Source organism: Lissotriton vulgaris, chromosome 11 (genome assembly GCF_964263255.1).
Source record: "Lissotriton vulgaris chromosome 11, aLisVul1.2, whole genome shotgun sequence".
Taxonomy (NCBI): Eukaryota; Metazoa; Chordata; class Amphibia; order Caudata; family Salamandridae; genus Lissotriton; species Lissotriton vulgaris.
Genome location: NC_141699.1, coordinates 963,123,677 through 963,145,306, shown reverse-complemented (window position 1 = coordinate 963,145,306; position 21,630 = coordinate 963,123,677). Strand labels below are relative to the sequence as shown.

The 21,630-nt window shown below is 44.3% G+C and overlaps 1 protein-coding gene across 1 annotated transcript in view; it reads left to right on the top strand.

The window, feature by feature from the left end:
- LOC147683761 (arylacetamide deacetylase-like) overlaps positions 1-20,360 on the top strand; it is a 201,328-nt gene extending 180,968 nt beyond the window's left edge. The window contains exon 5 of the mRNA XM_086944130.1: positions 18,930-20,360. Coding sequence (XP_086800256.1) covers positions 18,930-19,538 — 609 coding nt within the window. The 3' untranslated portion in view covers positions 19,539-20,360. The remainder of the gene's footprint in view (positions 1-18,929) is intronic.
- Positions 20,361-21,630: the final 1,270 nt, after the last annotated feature.

Sequence of the window (21,630 nt, the reverse complement as noted above, 5' to 3'; positions counted from 1 at the left end):
CAAGCACATCGTCCCCAGGGTCGAAACGTCGACGTTCTATGTCATATACTCATCTTCACAAAATTGGACAGCATATCTGATTGATTGCAGAAACCAAATGTTTGTTAAGATGGAACACTAAAGAAGTAATTTTTGTTTGTTGTCAGTGTATTCATTATTGCATATATACTTCATGAGGTAAACGGCTATATTCATGTATTAAGTACTATGTTAAATTGAACTGTAATCCGACAGAACCGTTGTTGTTTGTTTAACTAGTGGGACTAAGGCACAATGTGCCACCCACATGAGTAGCCCTGAAAAGGTATCTCAGACCAGGCACTGCAGTGTCTGCGCACAGTTTGTACCTGCCATGTCAACCTGGCAAGTGCACCCACTTGCCAGGCCCTAATATTCCTTTTTCTTACATATAAGTCACGACAATGGTAGGCCCAAGGTACCCCTGTGGACAGGATGCTGTGTGTGTTAAAGGTAGAATATGTACTGGTGTGTGTGCAGCATGTTCTGTTAGTAAATTACAGTGCATTTTGTTTACCTCTATGGAAAGGCTCTCTATCCCATAGGATAGAAATGGGAGTTTTACTTATAAAATCTTATAAGCATACCTTCCCATTGGGACAAGATAGGGAAATGGTGTTTAGGATGCCTGAACTCAGAATGTAAAAATGCATCTTTTAGTGATTTGTATGTTCTGTTTTTGAAAATACCACTTTTAAAAAGCAGGTATTTTCTTGCTTAGCCATCCTGTGTGCTTCTGCTGGGTGTGGGTATTGACTGTCTAGTTTTGGAGTGATAGGGGATGGGGATGTGCATTCTCTCAGACAGCCACCGGGGGGGGGGGGGGTTGATGTGCTTCCTGCCTTTCCTGAATGAGTCAGGGCTGGGCTGAATAGACTTGGGCTGCATTCAGAGTAGTGAGAGGAGTTTTCACTAGCACCTGAATATGCCTGGTCTGCATTTAGAGTGGGGGAGAAGATTTCCCTTGCACCTGATTAGGCCCTGCCTGCCTTGTACAATGCTCTCTCAACCTCCTGCTTGGAAGCTGGGCCAGAGAGGACCAAACTGGTTTGAATTAAGCACAGACACTCTGCCTGAGAGAACAAAGGATTTTTTAGTATAAATATTGGGACCCAGACCACAGAACTTTAGAAGTCGCTAGAATCACGGCATCTGCCAAGAAGAAGAGCTGGAAAAGTTGCCGGGATGAGCACTACCCCTTGGCTGTGTTTTTGCTTTATTGACTTGGCCTGCAGTTACTCCTTCTGCCTTGGGCAGTTACAGGACGGGACTGAACTTTCTTTACTTGTGCTGAGTATTCCCAAGGGCTTGAAGTAGAGCTTGCCTCCTGTTCTGCAGTCTCAGGGACTGCAAAGACTTTTGGAACTGCTGTTTCATTAGCTAAGAGAAGAGAAATGCAAATGACTCTTCCACTGACTCCGTCACTGAGTCCATGTCCTGAAGGCACTGCAGAGGGCACCGCCGCATTTCGCACTGCAACCCTGGTCTCACCGACGACGATGACCACCACCGCTGCCACCGATATAGGGATATGTGCAATGGGTTTATTTTGGCCTGCAGCGTGTGATGCAGCCCGCAGCACATATCTCAATACCAAATATACAGATTGCTGTCACCTTAAAGGGGGTTGCATCCTAATCCCGATAGCAGGACAACTGACAGCTAGTTGGTCAGTCCCGTTCCCGAAAGGATGGGGGCCGGACGCTCATCCGACTGACATCATAATCGGTCACTTTTTTCAAAAATGTAATTCAAAAAAATCAAACGGGGCAAGGCAGCTGGTGGTAGCCAAAGAGGGCTCCATGAGTTTGGATAACCATTGGCGATGTTCCAGTGAACCCATTGGTTTTGGTGGAGAAAGCTCAGAGCTTGAGAAATTTGGATTTCACACCCAGGGAAGTCCTCTTACTGACCAGATACTTTTGGAACCTTCGCCTGGTCAGGATTTCATCTTTCGTACTTAGTCACTTTCTTTGACCTTAGAATCCTTCATCAGGACAAGGATGGGTGCAGATTGTAGCTGAAGAGGGCTCCACGAGGCTGGATATCTTCTCTACAAGGTCCTGCTAAACCTGATTTGAGCTGCGGAGACACTCTAAACAGGAGAAACCTGAATTTTCAGCTCAACTGCAACAGACTTTGGGCAGATCAGCTTGACAGGTTTGTCCCAATCCTCTGAAAGGTCTTCAAGTTTAAACATTTTCTAAGCTTCTGTTTGGAGGTAAGATAAGTCCAGCCAGGTACATGCCAAGGGTTCCATAAACTTATGAACAATACTTGGGGGTTTTGACTCTCTCGAGCAGACCCCAACAGTAGTGTCCAGGGTTCAAGGCAGGTCCAGTAGAATGTCACGACCTGGCTTCCTCAGGATCGGGTAGATGCTTAAAAGGGGTCCACCTCCCAATTGCCCTATACTCTGACTGTATAACAACACAGAGCATAAAGGAAATTAGGCGAGGGATTGGTAAGGAAGGGACTGGAACGGGAAAGGGAGGCTGAAACGAGAAGAAAAAGAAAACACACTGATGAGTACATATACAATCTAACTACTCTCAGTAATGTCTCGCTAGAACAAAACCTACCAAGACAACTAGCTGTAGGCTGTTCTTCTCCCTGTTTTGGTAGGTATCAGATAAATGTCTCTATACCCTGTTTGCTCTTCTGCAAAACATAAACAAGAATGAACTATCATACAAGCGATACCATATACCAAACACGATAAATCAGATCACTCTTTATACCATGCATACCTTCCAGCCTTCCCAATTGGAAACTAAAATAATCCCTCTCCAAGATGTAAGTAGAACAAAAATCGAACCAAAATAATGTAGATAGATTCAAAGATCAACCCAGTCTTGCGTGAAACAGATCCAAGAAATTTGGATTAACAAGTCTCTATATTCCGAAGCCTGAACAAAGTCACGACCTTATAGTTCCTAGAACGGAGACAGGAATCCTTTTTTCTTTTAGGTGAAGAAAACAGAAAGGAAGCGCATCTCAACCGAGAAACCCCTGTACTTACAAATGTTCAGAAACACTCCAGCCGGCAGCTGTCTCCAAAAGGAAGTTAATTCCATAAATAGTTCAGCAGTTATATTTCCCCCCGAGAAACCAAAGTATGCCAAATGAAATGCAGAAAAACAGAGGCTCCGGCGAGAGCGTAATGTTCTTCAAACCCTCTGACAAATGAGGCGTGTCCCATGAAAGTGCTCGGCAGCCGCCGCGCACGAAGAAAACGTTACGTTAAACAAACAGCCTCTCTAGTGTCTCAGCCGGCACACTAGCAATGTTAATTTAGCGGGCATCTCATCACTCAAGAACAAGACACTCCAGCCTTGCGTTCAACAGCCGCCAAAACGCTATTAATCCACAAACTGTAAGAAACTGCTGGGCAAACAACTCCGCCTAGATCAGGTTTGAAGGTCCAAAGCTCGGGTCCAGGTTCGAGCAACAAATCACGTATGACCCACAATGCACTACAGCATTCTTTATAGGTTTCCCAGCTCCTCCCAGTTGCTAGGCATTGTGGTTCTGGTAGTTCTGTAGGCGCATTTGGCTGATCATGACAGCATGCCCTCCTCACAAGCCCGTCCTAGAGCCAGGCTTCTCCGGGTGACGAGCATAGAATCTGCGCACCCCAAGAGGGGCATGGACACCAGTACATGGTTCCCATGAGTTGTCTTCAGCGGCGTAGCCCTTCCATGACACCAGGAACCAAAGCTTCCCCTGCCGGAAGCGGGAATCCAGGATCCAACGCACCTCATATTCCAAGTGTCCATCATGAAGAACTGGGGGCACGCCTTCCGGCGAGCCGATCGAGCTGGCTTCAACAAACTGCAATGAAACACCGGATGGATCTTCAACGAAGCTGGGAGTTTAAGTTTGTACGCCACTGGATTCACACATCTCACCACGCTGTAAGGCCCAATGAAACGAGGATGAAAAATGCTTCGGAAACGGAAGCGTATGTTCTTTGTGGAAAGCCACACCCTATCACCCACGTTATACACCGGCCCTGCTTGACGATGCCGATCTTCCCATTTCTTGTAGGTCACCTTAGCCTTCTCCAAGTGCGCCTGCACCCTCTTATGGATTTTCAAAAGAGCCCGTACCTGGCCAGCCACCGTTGGGTGATTCAGCACATCACTGAGAATCATCACAGGGAGGGTATTCGCATGGAAACCTGAATTGGCTCTGAAAGGTTTTTCACCTGTGGAACAGTGCCAGGCATTATTGTATGAAAGTTCTGCCAGCCACAACAAAGAAACCCACGAGTCCGCTGCCTCATCAGCATAACAGCGCAAATACTTCTTTAGGGTCTGATTTAGCCGCTCTGTCTGTCCATCAGACTGAGGATGGAAACTCGTTGATAAAGCCGCTGAAATATTCAATGCCTTACACCAAGTCGTCCAAAAGCGGGCAATGAACTGTGTACCCCTATCTGAAACAATGACTTGAGGGATTCCATGAAGGCGAACCACTTGAGTCAACAGCAGTTGAGAAGTTTGAGAAGCTGTAGGAAGGTTTTTACAGGGAATTAAGTGCCCCATTTTTGAGAAACTATCCACTACCACCATGATAGCATCACTTCCTTTATCCAAAGGTAGACCCAACACAAAATCCAAATTGATGACTTGCCACGGTCTGGAAGGAGTTGGAAGCGGCATAAGCAATCCCTTAGCTTTAGCTTGAACAGTCTTTTCTCTAGGCCAGGTTTCGCACTGATTTACCCACACCTTAGCGTCCTTAACCATGCCTTCCCACCAGAAATGTCTTTGCAAGGCATGCACCATTTTCAGATGTCCCTGGTGACCGGCCACCATAGCATTGTGGCACCAGTTGAAAGCTAGTAACCGAAGGGCGTGAACAGGGAGGAACAGTCGATTATGCATCATTGGTAGACCATGTTTCAGAGAACGATGCACATCTGCATCAGCCCACTCCTTCCATTGAATCAAAGAACGCTGTTTAGCGACCGCCTCCAGGAACTGTTCATCCTGAATGGAACACAATACTATTTCTGGTGAGAGAATGGGTTTTGGATCCGATTTCAATTGCCTCTCCGTATCTGACTGTCGGGACTAGGAGTCTGCTTTCCTGTTCTCAACTTCTGGCCGGAAAGTTATGGTGAAGTTGTATTCCACAAAAAAAAGCATCCATCGCATTTGACGCTGAGAAAGATGTCTCGCTGTTTTTAAGTATAGAAGATTGCGATTGTCAGAATACACCGTAACAGGATGATGCCCACCCCACAAATAATGTCTCCATTCCTGGAATGCTTTTTTCACTGCCAGAAGCTCCTTCTCGGCAATGGTATAGGTCACTTCCGCAGCATTAAGCTTTTTAGACAGGAACGCCACAGGATGCAACTGACCAGTCTGTTTATCCCTTTGCGACAACACCGCCCCTATCGCCACATAGGAGGCGTCTGCTTCCACAACAAAAGGCCCATCCATCTGAGGGTGCGACAAAATAGGAGCAAAACTGAAAGCTGTTTTCAACTGTTCAAAAGCATCCGTGGCTTCAGGTGTCCAGCAAAACAGTATGCCCTTCCTCAACAAACGAGTGATTGGAGAAGCCAATTGGGAAAACTGGGAAATAAACCTTCTGTAGTAATTCAAAAACCCCAGAAAGCACTGAACATCCTTCACATTCTCAGGTACCGGCCACTCCTGGACCGCCTTCACCTTTCTCTCTGCCATTCTGAACCCCTTTGGGTTAACATCCACTCCCAGAAATTCCACCTCAGTCACATCAAACTCACACTTGCTTATCTTACAATATAAGCTGTTTTCCTGTAATCTCTGCAAGATAAAGAGGACATGACTATGGTGCTGGGATGGGGACTCAGAATAGATCAAAATGTTGTTGATGTATATGACAACAAAGTGGTCCAGGTAGTCCTTCATTATGTCTTTCAAAAAGAACTGGAATGCCGCTGGGGCATTACAGAGCCCGAACGGCATTACCAGATACTCATACAGGCCAAAACAAGTTTTAAAAGCCATTTTCCACTCATCACCCGCCCTGATACGAACCAAGTGATAAGCACCCCTCAGATCCAGGGGCGTATAAATCACAGCCTCCCGAACCTGATCCAACAGGACGGGAATGAGTGGAAGCGGGTATCGATTTCGGATGGTAATCTTGTTAAGCTGTCTATAATCGATACACGCGCGCAATTCCCCATTAGCTTTTGAAATGAAAAACAACGGAGAGGCTGCAGGGGAACGTGAGGGACAAATGAAACCTATAGAACAAAAATGTTCCAGGTAAATCTTCAGATGGGCTGTTTCTGAAACGGATAAAGCATATACCCTACACGAAGGCACTACCGCCCCATCCTCTAAGTCAATACGGCAATCATAATCCCTATGTGGGGGAAGTGTCTCTGCTTTCACCTCATTAAACACCTCGTGATATCCTGTATATGCCTGAGGCAACTCGACTTCCTTTTCAACAGCAGTGGCGATGGTAAAAGCGTGGGCCAAGGAAGACACATGGGACACCTGACTCAAAACTAACAGATTTACTCTTCCAATCTATAGAAGGGTTGTGTTGCCACAACCATGGCATACCTAATATCACCTCATACTGAGGAGCCTCAATGATATTCACCACAATCCTCTCAATGTGGTTGTGAACCTCCCCTTTTATAACGAGTTCCAGAGCTTCAGTATGTGCAGTGATGGGGCCTGACTTCAATGGGGTACCATCCACAGCCAGAACTACCTCAGGTTTAAAGGTCGGTACTCTCACTAACCCCAATTTATCCACCAATCCTTGATCTATAAAATTTCTGGTTGCTCCGGAGTCAATCATGGTATGTACTAGATGTCTATTGCTTTCGGTGTTCAAGAACATGGATAAGACAATATGTGTTTCAGTGTTCTTACATGTGGACACCTCCAAAGAAGGTATCTTCCACTCTTGAGAAGTCTTAGGGTCTATTGGGGCTTTCATGTTATCCTGCGAACATACCGGAATCGTACCTGCCTTCATAACTGCTACCTGTTTGCCGGGAGAAAAGGGTTTGTTCCTCTTGGATCTCATTGTACATTCCCTAACATAATGCCCCTTTCTACCACAATACATACAGAGGGCCTGAGCACGCCTGCTCTCTCTCTCTGCCTTAGTTAAAGGAGTCTTAACAGCACCTATCTCCATAGGTTCAGAACCCGTATCTCTAAGACCAGAGCGTACAGTGGCTTCCAACCCACCTACAGGTCTGTCACCTTTCTTTCGTTCTCCTCCTCTTTCAGACATACGATGATCCAACCGTAGAGTAAGATTGATTAAATCAGTACAGTTGGTTGGCTGGGGATCTATCTGTGCCAACACGTCCTTAAGGTCTTCATTCAGGCCCTGATAATATAAGGCCATCCTCTTATCTTCTGGCCAGGAGGTTTCCACCACCAACCTATTTAAGGCGGTCATATATGTAACGAGCTCCTTTCTGCCCTGTCGCAACCCCAGAAGCTCCCTATCTGCACTAAGCGTGGTGGCCCTTCTATCAAAGCCCCTTTCGAACTCTTTCCGAAAGTCATCCCAGTCTGCCAACAAAGGATCGTCATTCCACACCAACGGCACAGCCCAGTTGGCCGGATCCCCAGTTAAGTACGATAAAGCAAAATCTACTCTAGATAAGTTAGTGGGAAACGAGGCAGGTCTACATGAAAAATGTAAAGTTATTTGAGTCAGAAAGGTTTGTATCTTGTTAGGGTCACCAGCATAGCGTTCTAGGCTAGCCAAAGGTATAGGTGGTGACACTGTAACCTGTATCGGTGAACCGCTAGCCGTCACATCAAACGGGTTCCTAGAATGTCTATCCAAGGGTCCCTTTAACGCTGCTGTTTCAGCTCTCGATGCTTCCAACTCATGTTGCACCAAACTCAAGGCATGCAATACATCATCTATTATGGCCATCTTTCAAACACCCCTGACCGGGAGGAAGAACAATCTTGGGTATGTGATTCTGTCACGACCTGGCTTCCTCAGGATCAGGTAGATGCTTAAAAGGGGTCCACCTCCCATTTGCCCTACACACTGACTGTATAACAACACAGAGCATCAAGGAAATTAGGCGAGGGAAAGGTAAGGAAGGGGCTGGAACGGGAAAGGGAGGCTGAAACGAGAAGAAAAAGAAAACACACTGATGAGTACATATACAATTTAACTACTCTCAGTAATGTCTCGCTAGAACACCACCTACCAAGACAACTAGCTGTAGGCTGTTCTTCTCCCTGTTTTGGTAGGTATCAGATAAATGTCTCTATACCCTGTTTGCTCTTCTGCAAAACATAAACAAGAATGAACTATCATACAAGCGATACCATATACCAAACACCATGAATCAGATCACTCTGTATACCATGCATACCTTCCAGCCTTCCCAATTGGAAACTAAAATAATCCCTCTCCAAGATGTAAGTAGAACAAAAATTGAACCAAAAAAATGTAGATAGATTCAAAGATCAACCCAGTCTTGCGTGGAACAGATCTAAGAAATTAGGATTAACAAGTCTCTATATTCCGAAGCCTGAACAAAGTCACGACCTTATAGTTCCAAGAACGGAGACAGGAATCCTTTTTTCTTTTAGGTGAAGAAAACAGAAACGAAGCGCATCTCATCCGAGAAACGCCTGTACTTACAAATGTTCAGAAACACTCCAGCCGGCAGCTGTCTCCAAAAGGAAATTAATTCCAGAAATAGTTCAGCAGTTATATTTCCCCCCGAGAAACCAAAGTATGCCAAATGAAGTGCAGAAAAACAGAGGCTCCGTCGAGAGCGTAATGTTCTTCAAACCCTCTGACAAACGAGACGTGTCCCATGAAAGTGCTCGGATCCGCCGCGCACAAAGAAAACATCAGGTTAAACAGACAGCCTCTCTAGCGTCTCAGCCGGCACACTAGCGATGTTAATTTAGTGGGCATCTCATCAGTCAAGAACGAGACACTCCAGCCTTGCGTTCGACAGCCTCCGAAACGCTATTAATCCACAAACAGTAAGAAACTGCTGGGCAAACAACTCTGCCTAGATTAGGTTCGAAGGTCCAAAGCTCGGGTCCAGATTCGAGCAACAAATCACGTACGACCCACAATGCACTACAGCATTCTTTATAGGTTTCCTAGCTCCTCCCAGTTGCTAGGCATTGTGGTTCTGGTAGTTCTGTAGGCGCATTTGGCTGATCATGACATAGAAACAGATTGTTTGGGCAGTGGCCAGAAAAGGACTCTTCTAGCGTTTTCTGTCCTATACATTGAACAGGAGGTCACCCTTCTGACCCTTAGACTGCACTTCTGAGTACAAGAAGGAGCAGGTCCAATTCTCCAATGCCCCTTTAAGTTCATGAACAGCATTCTCAGTCCTTTTCTGTTCTACCTCACTAGAGTACCACTAGAGTAAACGTTCTGATGGGAAATCTTACAACTTTTTCAGCAGTTCATGTCTGCCCTAGTGCAAACTTACACAATGCTCCTTACTCCAAATTGTGAAAGCCTTCTTCTTTTCTGCAGAGCCTGGGTGCCCACCCAGAGGCTTGTTCAATGTAACGAGCAGTCCCTCAGCTATGGTTACTCTCTACATCCAGGCCATTATTTTTGTTCTGTAGGCAGATAGTACACCTCGATCAAGGTTACTAAAACCTGTGTGACACAAGATTAATACAAAGTAGCCATTAGGAGGTTGAGGCAGGGAAAAGGTAACTTGCTAAAAGTTAATTTTCCTTAATATTTATAAAGCACTACACTGGCAACTCCAGGTGTGTGCCCATCAGTGTAGGGCATCTTCTTGGGACATATAGTGTCCCCCTTCGTGCACCCTGATGGGAGACCCTGGCCTGGTATGATCTTCTTGGCTTCTTCCCACTAAACCCTTCCATCCCATGCTCTGAAGAGGAATGGGATTTCCTTCCCTGAAAACTATTTTGGGGACCTTTGGAGAACTCCCTTGTTTTATATGTGCCTCACTTCCTTCTGTTGAAGGAGTCCTGAACCACATTTCTTGTGGTTCCTTCCAGTTGGACACTCTAGTGGTGAACTGGAGGTCAGATTCTTTCCCAAGCTCTCTGGTCACAGGTTGGAATCTATCAGGTGCTGGCACATCTCTGTAAAGCTTTTAGTCAAGATCATTTCCTACAAAAACATGAAATGGAAGGTGCACACAATTAGAGTCCAAAAGAAAGTGATGTATTAAATATCTTCTTCTTTATTAAACAGTATTCATCTGATATAGGCACAGCCAACGCGTTTCGTTCCATTTGCCATTACGGAACTTCGTCAGGGCGAATCAGTTCAATTTTGAAGCTGTCAACCTCAAGATCATTTCCTACATAAACAAACTGTACAGCCCATCATAATGCTTTACTTTTCTGTCATTCACTCAACTTTCCATTTCCACGCTAAAGGCATCTACCAAGTCCACCTATGACTGGTGTGCCTGCTTCTGGTTATCCCAGAAGGTTAGGTGATAATTCTCTGAGGTAGAGCAAATCTGGTTATGAGGACCTCTTTCAAGGTGCCATATTTAACGTTTTCAGATGCATCTAGGGCCAATATTATATCCCTTTCAGCATGTACTTCCACAGGCTACCCCTCAGTCCTCCTCTGGGAATCTTAGAATTTGTAAATCACTTCATAAGCTGAAAACCACATAACAATGTCATCCCCCACATATGACTTTGGGGACTGTACTTTACCATATGGAGCATTCCATATGCAGGCATAAATCTCTGATTGGTAAAGTGTGGGAAAAAAGGTTATTTAAATACAAAACATATTTTACATTACATATCAATGTAAAATATTTTAATATATCTAGTTGAAATGTAGAACAGAGGATAAATGCCACAGCACTATTAACTTTTTTTAAATGAACTCTGTAATGAATTTATATTTATTAAATTACATTAAAAAAATTCATAAAATAAATTTTAAAATAACCCGATTGATTTTAATATGCTTTAATAACTATTATAAGCGATGTATAGAATTAAATGTAATTCAATGAAATTTTATAAAGTTAAGTTGATTTTCACTTTAGAAATGCTTGTTAAAATATTTTACACTTTAATATTAAACATGTACAATTTGTATTAACATTTTAATATTAAACATGTACAATTTGTATTAACATTTTATTAATAACTTGATTTAATTTAACATTATTTCCTATGGTTCTTTTTTTGTCTCTACCTCCATTATTTTCTATTGGATGGTGTTGCAGTACCAGTGGTCATATGTGGTACTGGACTTACTAGTACTTTGGCAGCAGTAGCAACTACACTCATAAATGTGGCTCTACATCCTTTTACAGGGGGTGGTACATGTGAGATAAATTTTTTCGCAACTTTACACTCACAATTTATGAATAATCAAAAAGTAGTAAATTTACTCAAACGTTGAATTTACCTTTGTGAATCTGCCATTCTGTCGAGGTACACAGGCATTGAAAATGTTTAAAAATGTACATACATGTTGAGTTAAACATAGTAAATGTGTACCTTATAGTGGTTGTTAGTATTCTACACTCAATATTGCTGCAAGTTAATATCTTGCATTCAGTTTTGTGGAAAGGTACATCTATTTTTTCACCTATATTCTCACACTGAGACCTGACTTTATATATATACACCAAGGTATCCTACAAACAATCCAGTCCTAATGATTCCCTCTTCAACTAATTTTTACTTAATCTTCACTAAACCTGCTCTACTTGCAGATCATAACACCTTACATTTTGGAAAGATAGCAGTATCAGAATATTCTTAACAAGAGACCATGAAATGAAATGAAATGAAATGAAATGAAAAGAGTATTTGTAAAGAACCGTAGCTACCCTGAGGCGTCCTAGCGCTGCGGACAATCGCGTGTGAGAGGGCAAGGGGAGCCTGTTCTAGTCATTAAACAGCTGGGTTTTGAGTTTTTTTCTGAAGGACATTAAGTTGGGTTCCCCACCTAGGGGGAGGGGTAGGGAGTTCCTTAGTTTGGTTGTGTTGTAGGAAAAGGAACGTCCACCACATCACAAAATGTGACAAAACAATAGCGAAACTCGCAATTATAGAGCTCGTAATTTGTGATTTCGTTAAACGGAATGCATGAAAAAAAATCGCAATTTGAGAATCGCCGAAATTTGCAAATTAGAAAATCGCAATTAGCACCAAGTCGGAGAAGGTGGTAACCAGGTGCAAACTATATAAAGAGGCCCACAATCCAACAGATTTTTTCCACAATGGCTGGGCTGTATGTGAAAGCCAGGAGGCTGCAACTCAGAGCTGCTGCACAGGGAAGGCAACGCCAGGAAAGGATCTTTCGAGCGAGCATAACCCTGTTCCAGTGGACGGAGGAGTAGATCCACACAAACTACAGTCTGGATGAAGAGAGCATCCTGGAATTAATGGTGGAGCTCAAACCTATACTTGAACACACACACCATCCCCACCCATATCCAGGTCCTGTGCTCACTGCACCGCTTGGCTTCAGGTGGCTTCCAGGGGGTGATAGCCACAGTAGGAGGGGTCTCACAGAGTGCATTGTCACACTTTTTCCATGTGTTCCTTGATGCCATGGTACAGAGGCTGCATCACCACATCCACTTCCCCAGCACATTACAGGCCCTAGACCAGACCAAGCAGGAGTTCTATCAAATTGCACAATTTCCCCACGTCATTGGATACATTGATGGGACCCATGTCACCATATCTCAACCTCCCTGAACATGTATGTGTTCAGGAATCGCAAATCCTACCATTCCATGAACATACAGGTGGTGTGTAATGCCAAGCACATTATCACCGACATCGTCGCAAAATACTCAGGCAGCACACACAACGCTTTCATCTTCCGCCACAGTGGGATACACCGTTGACTCACTAGTGGGGAGTTTGGTGAGGGATACCTACTACGTAATTTCATTTGTTCGAAAAACACACTAGTAAAGAACAGCATAGGCAGGACAGTGTTTAACCATATTCCTCCCACCCCACAGGTGACAGTGCGTATGTGGTCCATGAATACATACTGACTCCTTTCCTGAATCCTGCCAATGCTGGAGAGCGGAGGTACAACAGTGCCCACATAGCAACCAGATGTACCGTTGAGCAGACCTTCGGAAAACTCAAGAGCCATTTCCGATGCCTGCATAAGAGTGGAGGGGCACTACGATACAGCCCCCAGACCTGTTGCAAGATAGTGGTAGCGTATGCCATGCCTCACAACATCGCCACCAAGAAAGGCACACCAGTGGAGCTCACCAAATCGGAATCATTAGATGAGGAGGGTCCAGGACGCATGCAAGGCAGTGTAATTGGTGCAGCTGATGGGCGCCAAAGGCGAGATAAGATCACACAGAACTATTCTAGGTAAGAAAAGATGACACAATGCTAAATATCTATTACAAGACTGTGTTCAATTTCCTTTAGTACAGGATATATATCGGCACACCGCCTGTGTAGCACACAATGTATTGTTTAGTGTCCAACACAAGTTAGATTCACAATGCAAATGAACAATCTTGACCAAGTGTCTGTGTACACTGAGTTGATGCACCCATCTCCATGTCCAAGTCTGAGCACCTCAACTGTGGCGCTGTCGGCCCGTAGCCCTTCGCATTGGGTGCACAGTGCCCTCTTCACCTGTCTCAGAAGCCCTTCTGTGATGCACACCATGGCGCCTGTCCGGTGGGGGTGGGGGTGTAATGCTGCTCCTGCCAGATTGGGCATCCTTGTCTGTTGGAGTGAGGACTCCTGGGCAAGTATTGGCAGCTGCCCACAGCTGATTCACAGCACATGTTACCTGTACCAGGACCCTTGCCACCTCCTGCCTGCAGTGTGCCACCTCATGCTGCATACTGATGCTGTGCCTTGACATCACAGAGGTCGCTGAGGAAAGGCGGTTGACCGCCTTGGTGTAGAGGTCTAGGCGGAGCCTCTTCCTGCACCTAGCAGCACGATCCACCCTCAGTTCAGCACAGAAGGCCTCCAGGGCACCCCTCATGCCCATGAAGACAACCCTGATTTGCTTCTGTATTGACCGTATGTTTCTTGCCTGCAGGCGCTGGACTTCTAACATGTGGCCCTCAACCCCTCTGAAGACTGTGTCATGCTCTCCTGTGACTGCTTCACTTGTGGATGCTCCTGTGACTGCAGCACTGGTGGATGCACGTGCCCTGCACCTGGATGGTATTGGCGGTATTGGATCTGCACATGCGCGAGCACTGTGTTGTGGCTCTGACTGTCCCTGGAATGGTTGGACATCGACATCGGTGTCCTGGGCTTCTTCCTCCAGCGGGGGGAATGGTGGCACTGCAATCCACCTGTTGCATTTTGGAGGGATAACTGGGCTGCCCTCCTCCATTTCCTCCTCCTCCTCTTGCCCTGTCTCCTCTGGGTTGGGGGATTCATCCTCGCCTCCACTGATTGTTCCTTGTGTTTTTGCTGGTGCTTTGGACGCAAGTGCACACATTAATTTTCTGTATTGCCTTGCATTCGTCATGCATTAAATTTCTCTGTTTGGTGTTACATGGGTCCTGTCGTTCTATACGTTGCCTTTCATGATGTGCACATACTGGTTGAGACTGGCTGGGTGTCAATGCTCTACTGTTGGGTGCATGTGACTACATCTCCAATAATGCATTGCTGCGTGCCTTCACTGGACTTATAGCTTTGTTGTGCCCCTGGGTCTCTCCTGGGTGTGTGGGGGAAGTAGGGAGGTATCAGGGGTGTGATGACATGCTTCTTATCTTGTCTTGGTTCTGGGGGGTCGGAGCTGTCCAGGTCTGCCATGCCCATAACACTGTCCGGAAGCCGGGTCCCCTCAACCATTTCCTGGAGTGATGTTGAAGCAGTGGCAGTAAAGGTCCCACCACCGGTCTTCTTAGCCTGCTCCAGCTTGGCAGCAACCATCTCCTTTGAGCGCTGGCACATGTCATACCAGTGCTTTCTGCGGTCTTCCACGCTTCAGTGGGTGACGCCAATTGCGTTGACTTTACGCTGGATGTCTGCCCATATCATTCTCTTGTGTGTCTCAGGCACACGCAGAGACTTCTTGCCAAAGAGGAGCTCATGGATAACAACTATCTCCTGAATCAGGACCTCCAGCTCACTTTCTGAGAACTTATGTTTCCTTGTCCTGGGTGTCTCCCCCTGCTGGTTGTCCTTGCTGGCCATGTCTCCAATCTCTGCCATTGAGTGTAGTACTGCAGTGATGCCTCACCTCCACTCCTAGTCTTTCACTGTGCTTCTGAAACTCAGGTGCAGCATGGGTAGTCACACTTCCTGGTTGTGATGTCATCAAGCTGCACCTGAGTTTCCGATTCTCAAAATTGCAAATTCACTATTTTGAGATTTTTTAATTAAGGAATCGCTATTTGGCAGATCGCAATGGAAATAGCGATTTGTACGGATTCGCTATTTTTTGCGAGTTTTTATTTACATACCGTTTTGCAATTCTCAATTTGTGATCTATACTACTGTTATAAAGGAAGAACTCTGAACCTTTGAGGCGGGTAAACTCAGGAACCACAGCGCCAATCCACACACCTGATACATTGTTGTAATCGTCAGTGTGTGCAGATGGACATAGGCTATATAAACTTAATAAATATACGTTATTTAAAAAATGTATCGGAAAAAAAAGTAGTCCCTTGGTCTATATCTATCTATACTACTATTATGAAGGAAGAACTCTGAACCCCTGAGCCGGGTAAACTCGGGAACCACAGCGCCAATCCACACACCCAATACATCGTTGTAATCGTCAGGGTGTGCAGATGGACATAGGCTCTATAAACTTAATAAATATACGTTATTTAAAAAATTTACCAAAAAAAAGTAGTCCCTTGGAAGAAGCGCCGGCCGCGACGTGCATGCTGACATGAGGAGCGCAAGGAGGAGCGGCATCGAGGAGCGCGAGGAGGACCATCGGACATGGCGCGGGGAGGAGCGGTGTACAGGCGGTGAGGAGTGGCGGACAGGCGGTGAAGAGCGGCGGACAGGCAGTGAGGAGCGGCGGACAGGCGGTGAGGAGCGGTGGGCAGGCGGGGAGGAGCGGTGAGTGGCGGATGAGGTAGGTTATTTATTTATTTAGTTAGGAGCGGTTAGCGGCGGAAAAATGAAGCAAAAATGACAATCGTGTGCAAGAGGAAGCAAACGGAGCATTACAAAAGTGAGCCAAACGGTGCATTACAGGAGGAAAAAGTTATGTGTGCAGGTTACAAAAGCGTACATCGTGATCCAGAGGAAGCAATCGGAGCATTACAAAAGTGAGCAAATCGGTGCATTACAGGAGGAAAAAGTGTGCAGGTTACAAAAGCGTAGAAAGTAAACATAGAGGTATAGGAGGAAAAAGTGACCCGTGCAGGTAGCAAGAGGAAGCAAATGGACCATTACAAAAGTGAGCAAATCGGTGCATTACAGGAGGAAAAAGTTACGTGTGCAGGTTACAAAAGCGTAGAAAGTAAACATAGAGGTATAGGAGGAAAAAGTGACGTGTGCAGGTTACAAAAGCGTACAAAGTAAACATAGAGGTATAATACTGCAATATATGGAGGAAGGCTCTGGGGGACCCACGGACAACGTCGGGGCGGGAGGGGGCCCTGAAGCCTAATTGCTCCCGGACAACGTCTGGACGGGCTGCTAGTATGTATATATATATATATATATATATACTAATATAATAAAGAGAGAGCCCAAACCTTTGAGGCGGGTAATCTCAGGAACCACAGCACCAATCACAACACCCAATACAGCGTAGGAAAGGGCAGTAGCAGCAGAAGGACATAGGCTATACAGACGCCCACTTTATACATTTAAAAGGTAAAAGAACCGTGCCAGCAAAGTAGTCCTTTGTGGGCGTGTCTGCATTGTGCTGTGGGCGTGTGCTGGGGGCATGACAAACGCTGGGGGCATGTGGTACGTTCTGCCCTTCATGCCATGTCTCATATTGTGTGCTGTGGGCGTGTGCTGGGGGCGTGGGCATGTGCGGGGCGCAGGATTACGGAAAAAAAAGCGAGCGTTGTGCCCAATATTTCATTGTTTTTTCTTCCCAGGTTCTGTACATTCCAGCTCCGGGTGTCCACCCTGCTTCCTTGAAATACCCCTACACCCCATAATCATAACCCAACCTTACTCCTTAAAATACCCCAAAACTCTTAAACACTAACTCATCTTAACCCTATAAATATAACCTGTACCCCCAAACCCAAACCTATCCTTAAACCCTACAAATACCCCTGTACCACAAAACCCAAACCTAGCCCTGAACCCTATAAATACCCCTGTACCTCAAAACCCAAACCTACCCCTGAACCCTAAAAATACCCCTGTACCCCAAAACCCAAACCTAGCCCTGAACCCTAAAAATACCCCTGTACCCCAAAACCCAACCCTACCCCTGAACCCTAAAATACCCCTGTACCCCAAAACCCAAACCTAGCCCTGAACCCTAAAAATACCCCTGTACCCCAAAACCCAAACCTACCCCTGAACCCTAAAAATACCCCTCTACCCCAAAACCCAAACCTAGCCCTGTACCATAAAAATAACCCTGTACCCCAAAACCCAAGCCTACCCCTGAACCCTAAAATACCCCGTTATCCCAAAACCCAAACCTAGCCCTGAACCCTAAAAATACCCCTGTACCCCAAAACCCAAACCTAGCCCTAAACCCTTAAAATACCCCTGTACCCCAAAACCCAAACCGACCCCTGAACCATAAAAATACCCCTATACCCCAAAACCCAAACCCAGCCCTAAACCCTAAAAATACCCCTGTACCCCGAACCCTTTCCTATCCCTAAACCCTAAAACTACCCCTGTACCCCATAACCCAAAACTATATCTGAACCCTTAAAATACACAAACACCCAAAAACGTATACCTCAGTACCCCAAAACATATACCCCTATATCCATACTTACCTTATCCAAACATAAAAAAAACATGCTTTTACCATTCATGCATTTACAACAAATTTCATTGTAAATGTATGCGTGGTAAAAGCATATAAATTGTAATGCCATGCATTATAATGGCAATTACGGAGTCATGGTACTTTCGTAATGAAAGTATGCGGAGTGATGGTATGCGGAAAGAAAGTTGCGGAATAATGGGTATTTACCCTCTCCCGGTAAGTACATTGGTGGCCCGGCGGCCCACATCTCCAGCAACATACTCATATGTTTTCACCACCGATTTGAAAAATGCACAGGTCTCTCTCATTGATGGCCAGCACCAACAAACACTTTTAGACACACCTCCCGCCACAAGTTCTACAATTGCGAACTTTAGAGCTGGGGAGCTACGTTCGAATCCCGGCATCAGCTCAACATCCTGAGATTCCAGGCAAATTGCTTTGTCTCCCCGTGCCTACCTCAAATGAATGTGTTCTTCTGTAATGTAAATTGTGCTCATGCCATGTTGTCGAGTTCGCGCTATATTATATTGCAAGGAAAAATAAAGTAGGGAAACTCGAGTTCACACACTACTGAACGCTCACTCTTGAGTGCATCAGCAGTGCACTGTGAATCGGAGCGTTTCACAGGCCTGTCACAGATAAGAAATGCTATCAAAACAAAATACTACAAAACAATATACTACTGGCCGACAGCAATTCATACCCGGACAACGTCGGGACGGGCTGCTAGTTCGCTATAAATCGCCATTTAGGAATTGTAAAAAAGGAGTTTGATAAATATGGCCCTTTGCTCCTGACATTTCTCTCATTGTATTTAAGCATGTTAGCATGAGTTATAGCTTTCAGTGAACAGTTTGCATTAGGTAGTGAATAGTTGGATAAGAACATGTGCAGCAATGTATGAGCCACTTGTTTTTAATTATGTTTGTACATACAATTGATTTGTCTATCATGAAGATAGGCTGGAATCTAAATAAATTGCAAAAATATTGTCTTTACAGCTACAAGAGGACAGTGAAGTAGATGTTAAGCCTAAAGTTCAAGCTTTGATCTACCCCGCACTGCAGAACATTGACCTGGACACCCCATCATATCGTGATAATAGTGACATGCCTGTTCTTAATAGGAGAAGCATGGCCAGGTTCTGGAGTACATACTTTACCACTGACAAGTCTTTACTTGAAGCCATGGAATCCAACACACATATCACTTCAGAATCAAACACTCTGATTAAATTTGCAAACTGGAGTAACCTATTGCCGGAAGAGCTGAAAAAAGATCATGTTTATCACAGCCCAAAAGATGGAAGATCAGAATTTCTGAAAAAGTATCCTCAGATTACAGATCCTAGGGCAGCACCGCTTTTGGTTGATGATGAAAAATTGAGCAAATTGCCCCTAACATATATAATTACCTGTATGCATGATGTCCTAAGAGATGATGGTTTTATGTATGCAACGAGACTCAAGCACGCAGGTGTGCAAGTTATGCATGACCACTATGAGAATGCATTTCACGGCATGCTGGGCTTCATTACCTGGCCGACAGACCAATCACTGGGAATGAGAATGGTCGATAACTACATTAAATGGCTGAATGAGAATTTGTAAAGAACATCAATTAGTTTTTTGGAAAACACGCTTTTCACACTGAAAATGTTCAATAAAAAAATTACATTTGAATGCAGAAGACGGAATCCGATTAGGGGTTGTATTAGTATGTTTGTCAATGATTTTGAAAATAGTTTTCTACAAATCATGAATAAGGTAAACAATTGAAATGTAAATCTCTCAAAGTATAAATGTCAAATTACTTTTCACTTTTCGCTTAACATTACATGCTGGGTAATGTGTTAAATGATTTACAAAAACTGCCTAAGAAAAATATGTGCATGGTATTGAAAGCTAGTAGACTAAAATATGATTTTGGATAATGAACTTCTGTACAATCATGTTATTGTTGGGGAAAAATAGTTTCTACATTACAGTGCAGGGTTTGTACTACGTAACACTGGCATGCCTTGTTTTAGAAATTAGGCAATTGCATGTTTTTTTTAGATAATGCATATGTAATATGTAATAATAGCCTCTTTCTCACTCCTCAAATGTATTGCATTGTGCGGAGAGAAATATAATAGTTAGATATTTATTTTCTTTATACTACAAAATTGTTACAAGTATAAACACAGATATCCGCAGTTTATGAAAGTAGGGAATCACCACTTCCTGTGTTCAGGTTTTTGCGCTAATGCCGATACATGGCATATCAATGGGACATAAAAAACAAGCAAAGCCTCTAGCTCTGGTTTGTAACAGAAAGTATCACTTCATTTCTTTATGCATTTATGCGTGTGTGACTGTTTTTGTTGTAAAAATTAACCACTAATAAAGAGGCACGTTCAGTTACAAGCCTGCACTATGAACTTGGGAAAAGCTTGTTTATGAAACTAATTTAATTCAGCACTATAGAGAATCTGCTTTCAAACATGGTGATTGTGGCTACTGTCATTGGGGTGATTTGAGGCCTGTATCAACGAAAGAAAGGATCCCGAGCTATCAGAATTTTAGTAACAGTCGGGACAGAGTAGATCATTTTTTCTTTTACATTGTCAACCATTAAAACCATTATCTATGGCAAAGCACAGGAGTGGCTTTAAAGGTATCACAAGTCACTTGTGACAGGAGTGAATCGGATTGGGCAAAAGTAGTACCATGATGTACACTGCACACTGCACTATTGATTCATATGCCATACAATATGGGGCATTTCATCGAGCCCCAGTTTTATTATCCACCTACACTGACACTTAAAACTGCTTAAACTCTGGCACTAACAAACTGGATATTTACCTATGTGTAAGGAGGTGGTCTGCATTGTCTGCGAGAACACTGCATTAGCTTTTGTCAATGAGTTGTTGGGTTTCAGAATGTCTTGAAAACGTTGTTTGTAAAATGCAACTGACCTCAATCTTCAACTCTTTAGAGGTGCAGATGTCCACAATGTTGTTAGTTTCTACCCTACAGGATAGGGCAGTCTTCATTCTAAATCAAAATAATCCATTTGAAGCATATTGTTCTGGTCACCACAGTTGCTTCTTAAGTTAGGGGTGGGGTCACAGCATCCTCTGCTGTGAGCAGAGAGGTTCTCACCCTTCTGCAGCCAACTGCATTTTTCCTATTCCAGACACTGATTTAAATATTATCTCATGCAGCTTTTCTGATGAAGCTCCTTAGCAATAATATTGCATTCCAGCAACATTAATTTGTGCCATTGTAGACTGCAAACCGGCCAGCATGTAACAAGCATTGGCAAAGGTCTGGCATGTTGAAGATCGATGCAGCTGCAGAAAAGGTCTTTCACAAAGATGCATTGCTACAGGACACTAAAGAAGTAGTCAGATGCATTTGCTTGAAAAGGTGTTCAGAATAATGCATTACCAAAACATGTTAATAGACACCTTCTTTAGTCAGATACAACTGATTAAAAAGGCACTCAGATTGTGTGGTCCCTCAAGCTGTTACAAACTTTTCTCCACAAGTAAAATGTGCATGAAATGTCTATCACAAAGATGCAAAACTGCAAATGGTTATTAGATTTCCTTTAGTTTTAGTGCCAAAAGGCATCACTAGACGTTCCTCTTGAAGTAAATGCAACTGCATGAAAAGTATTATAAAAAGCTTCAGCTCCACAGGACATTTCTAA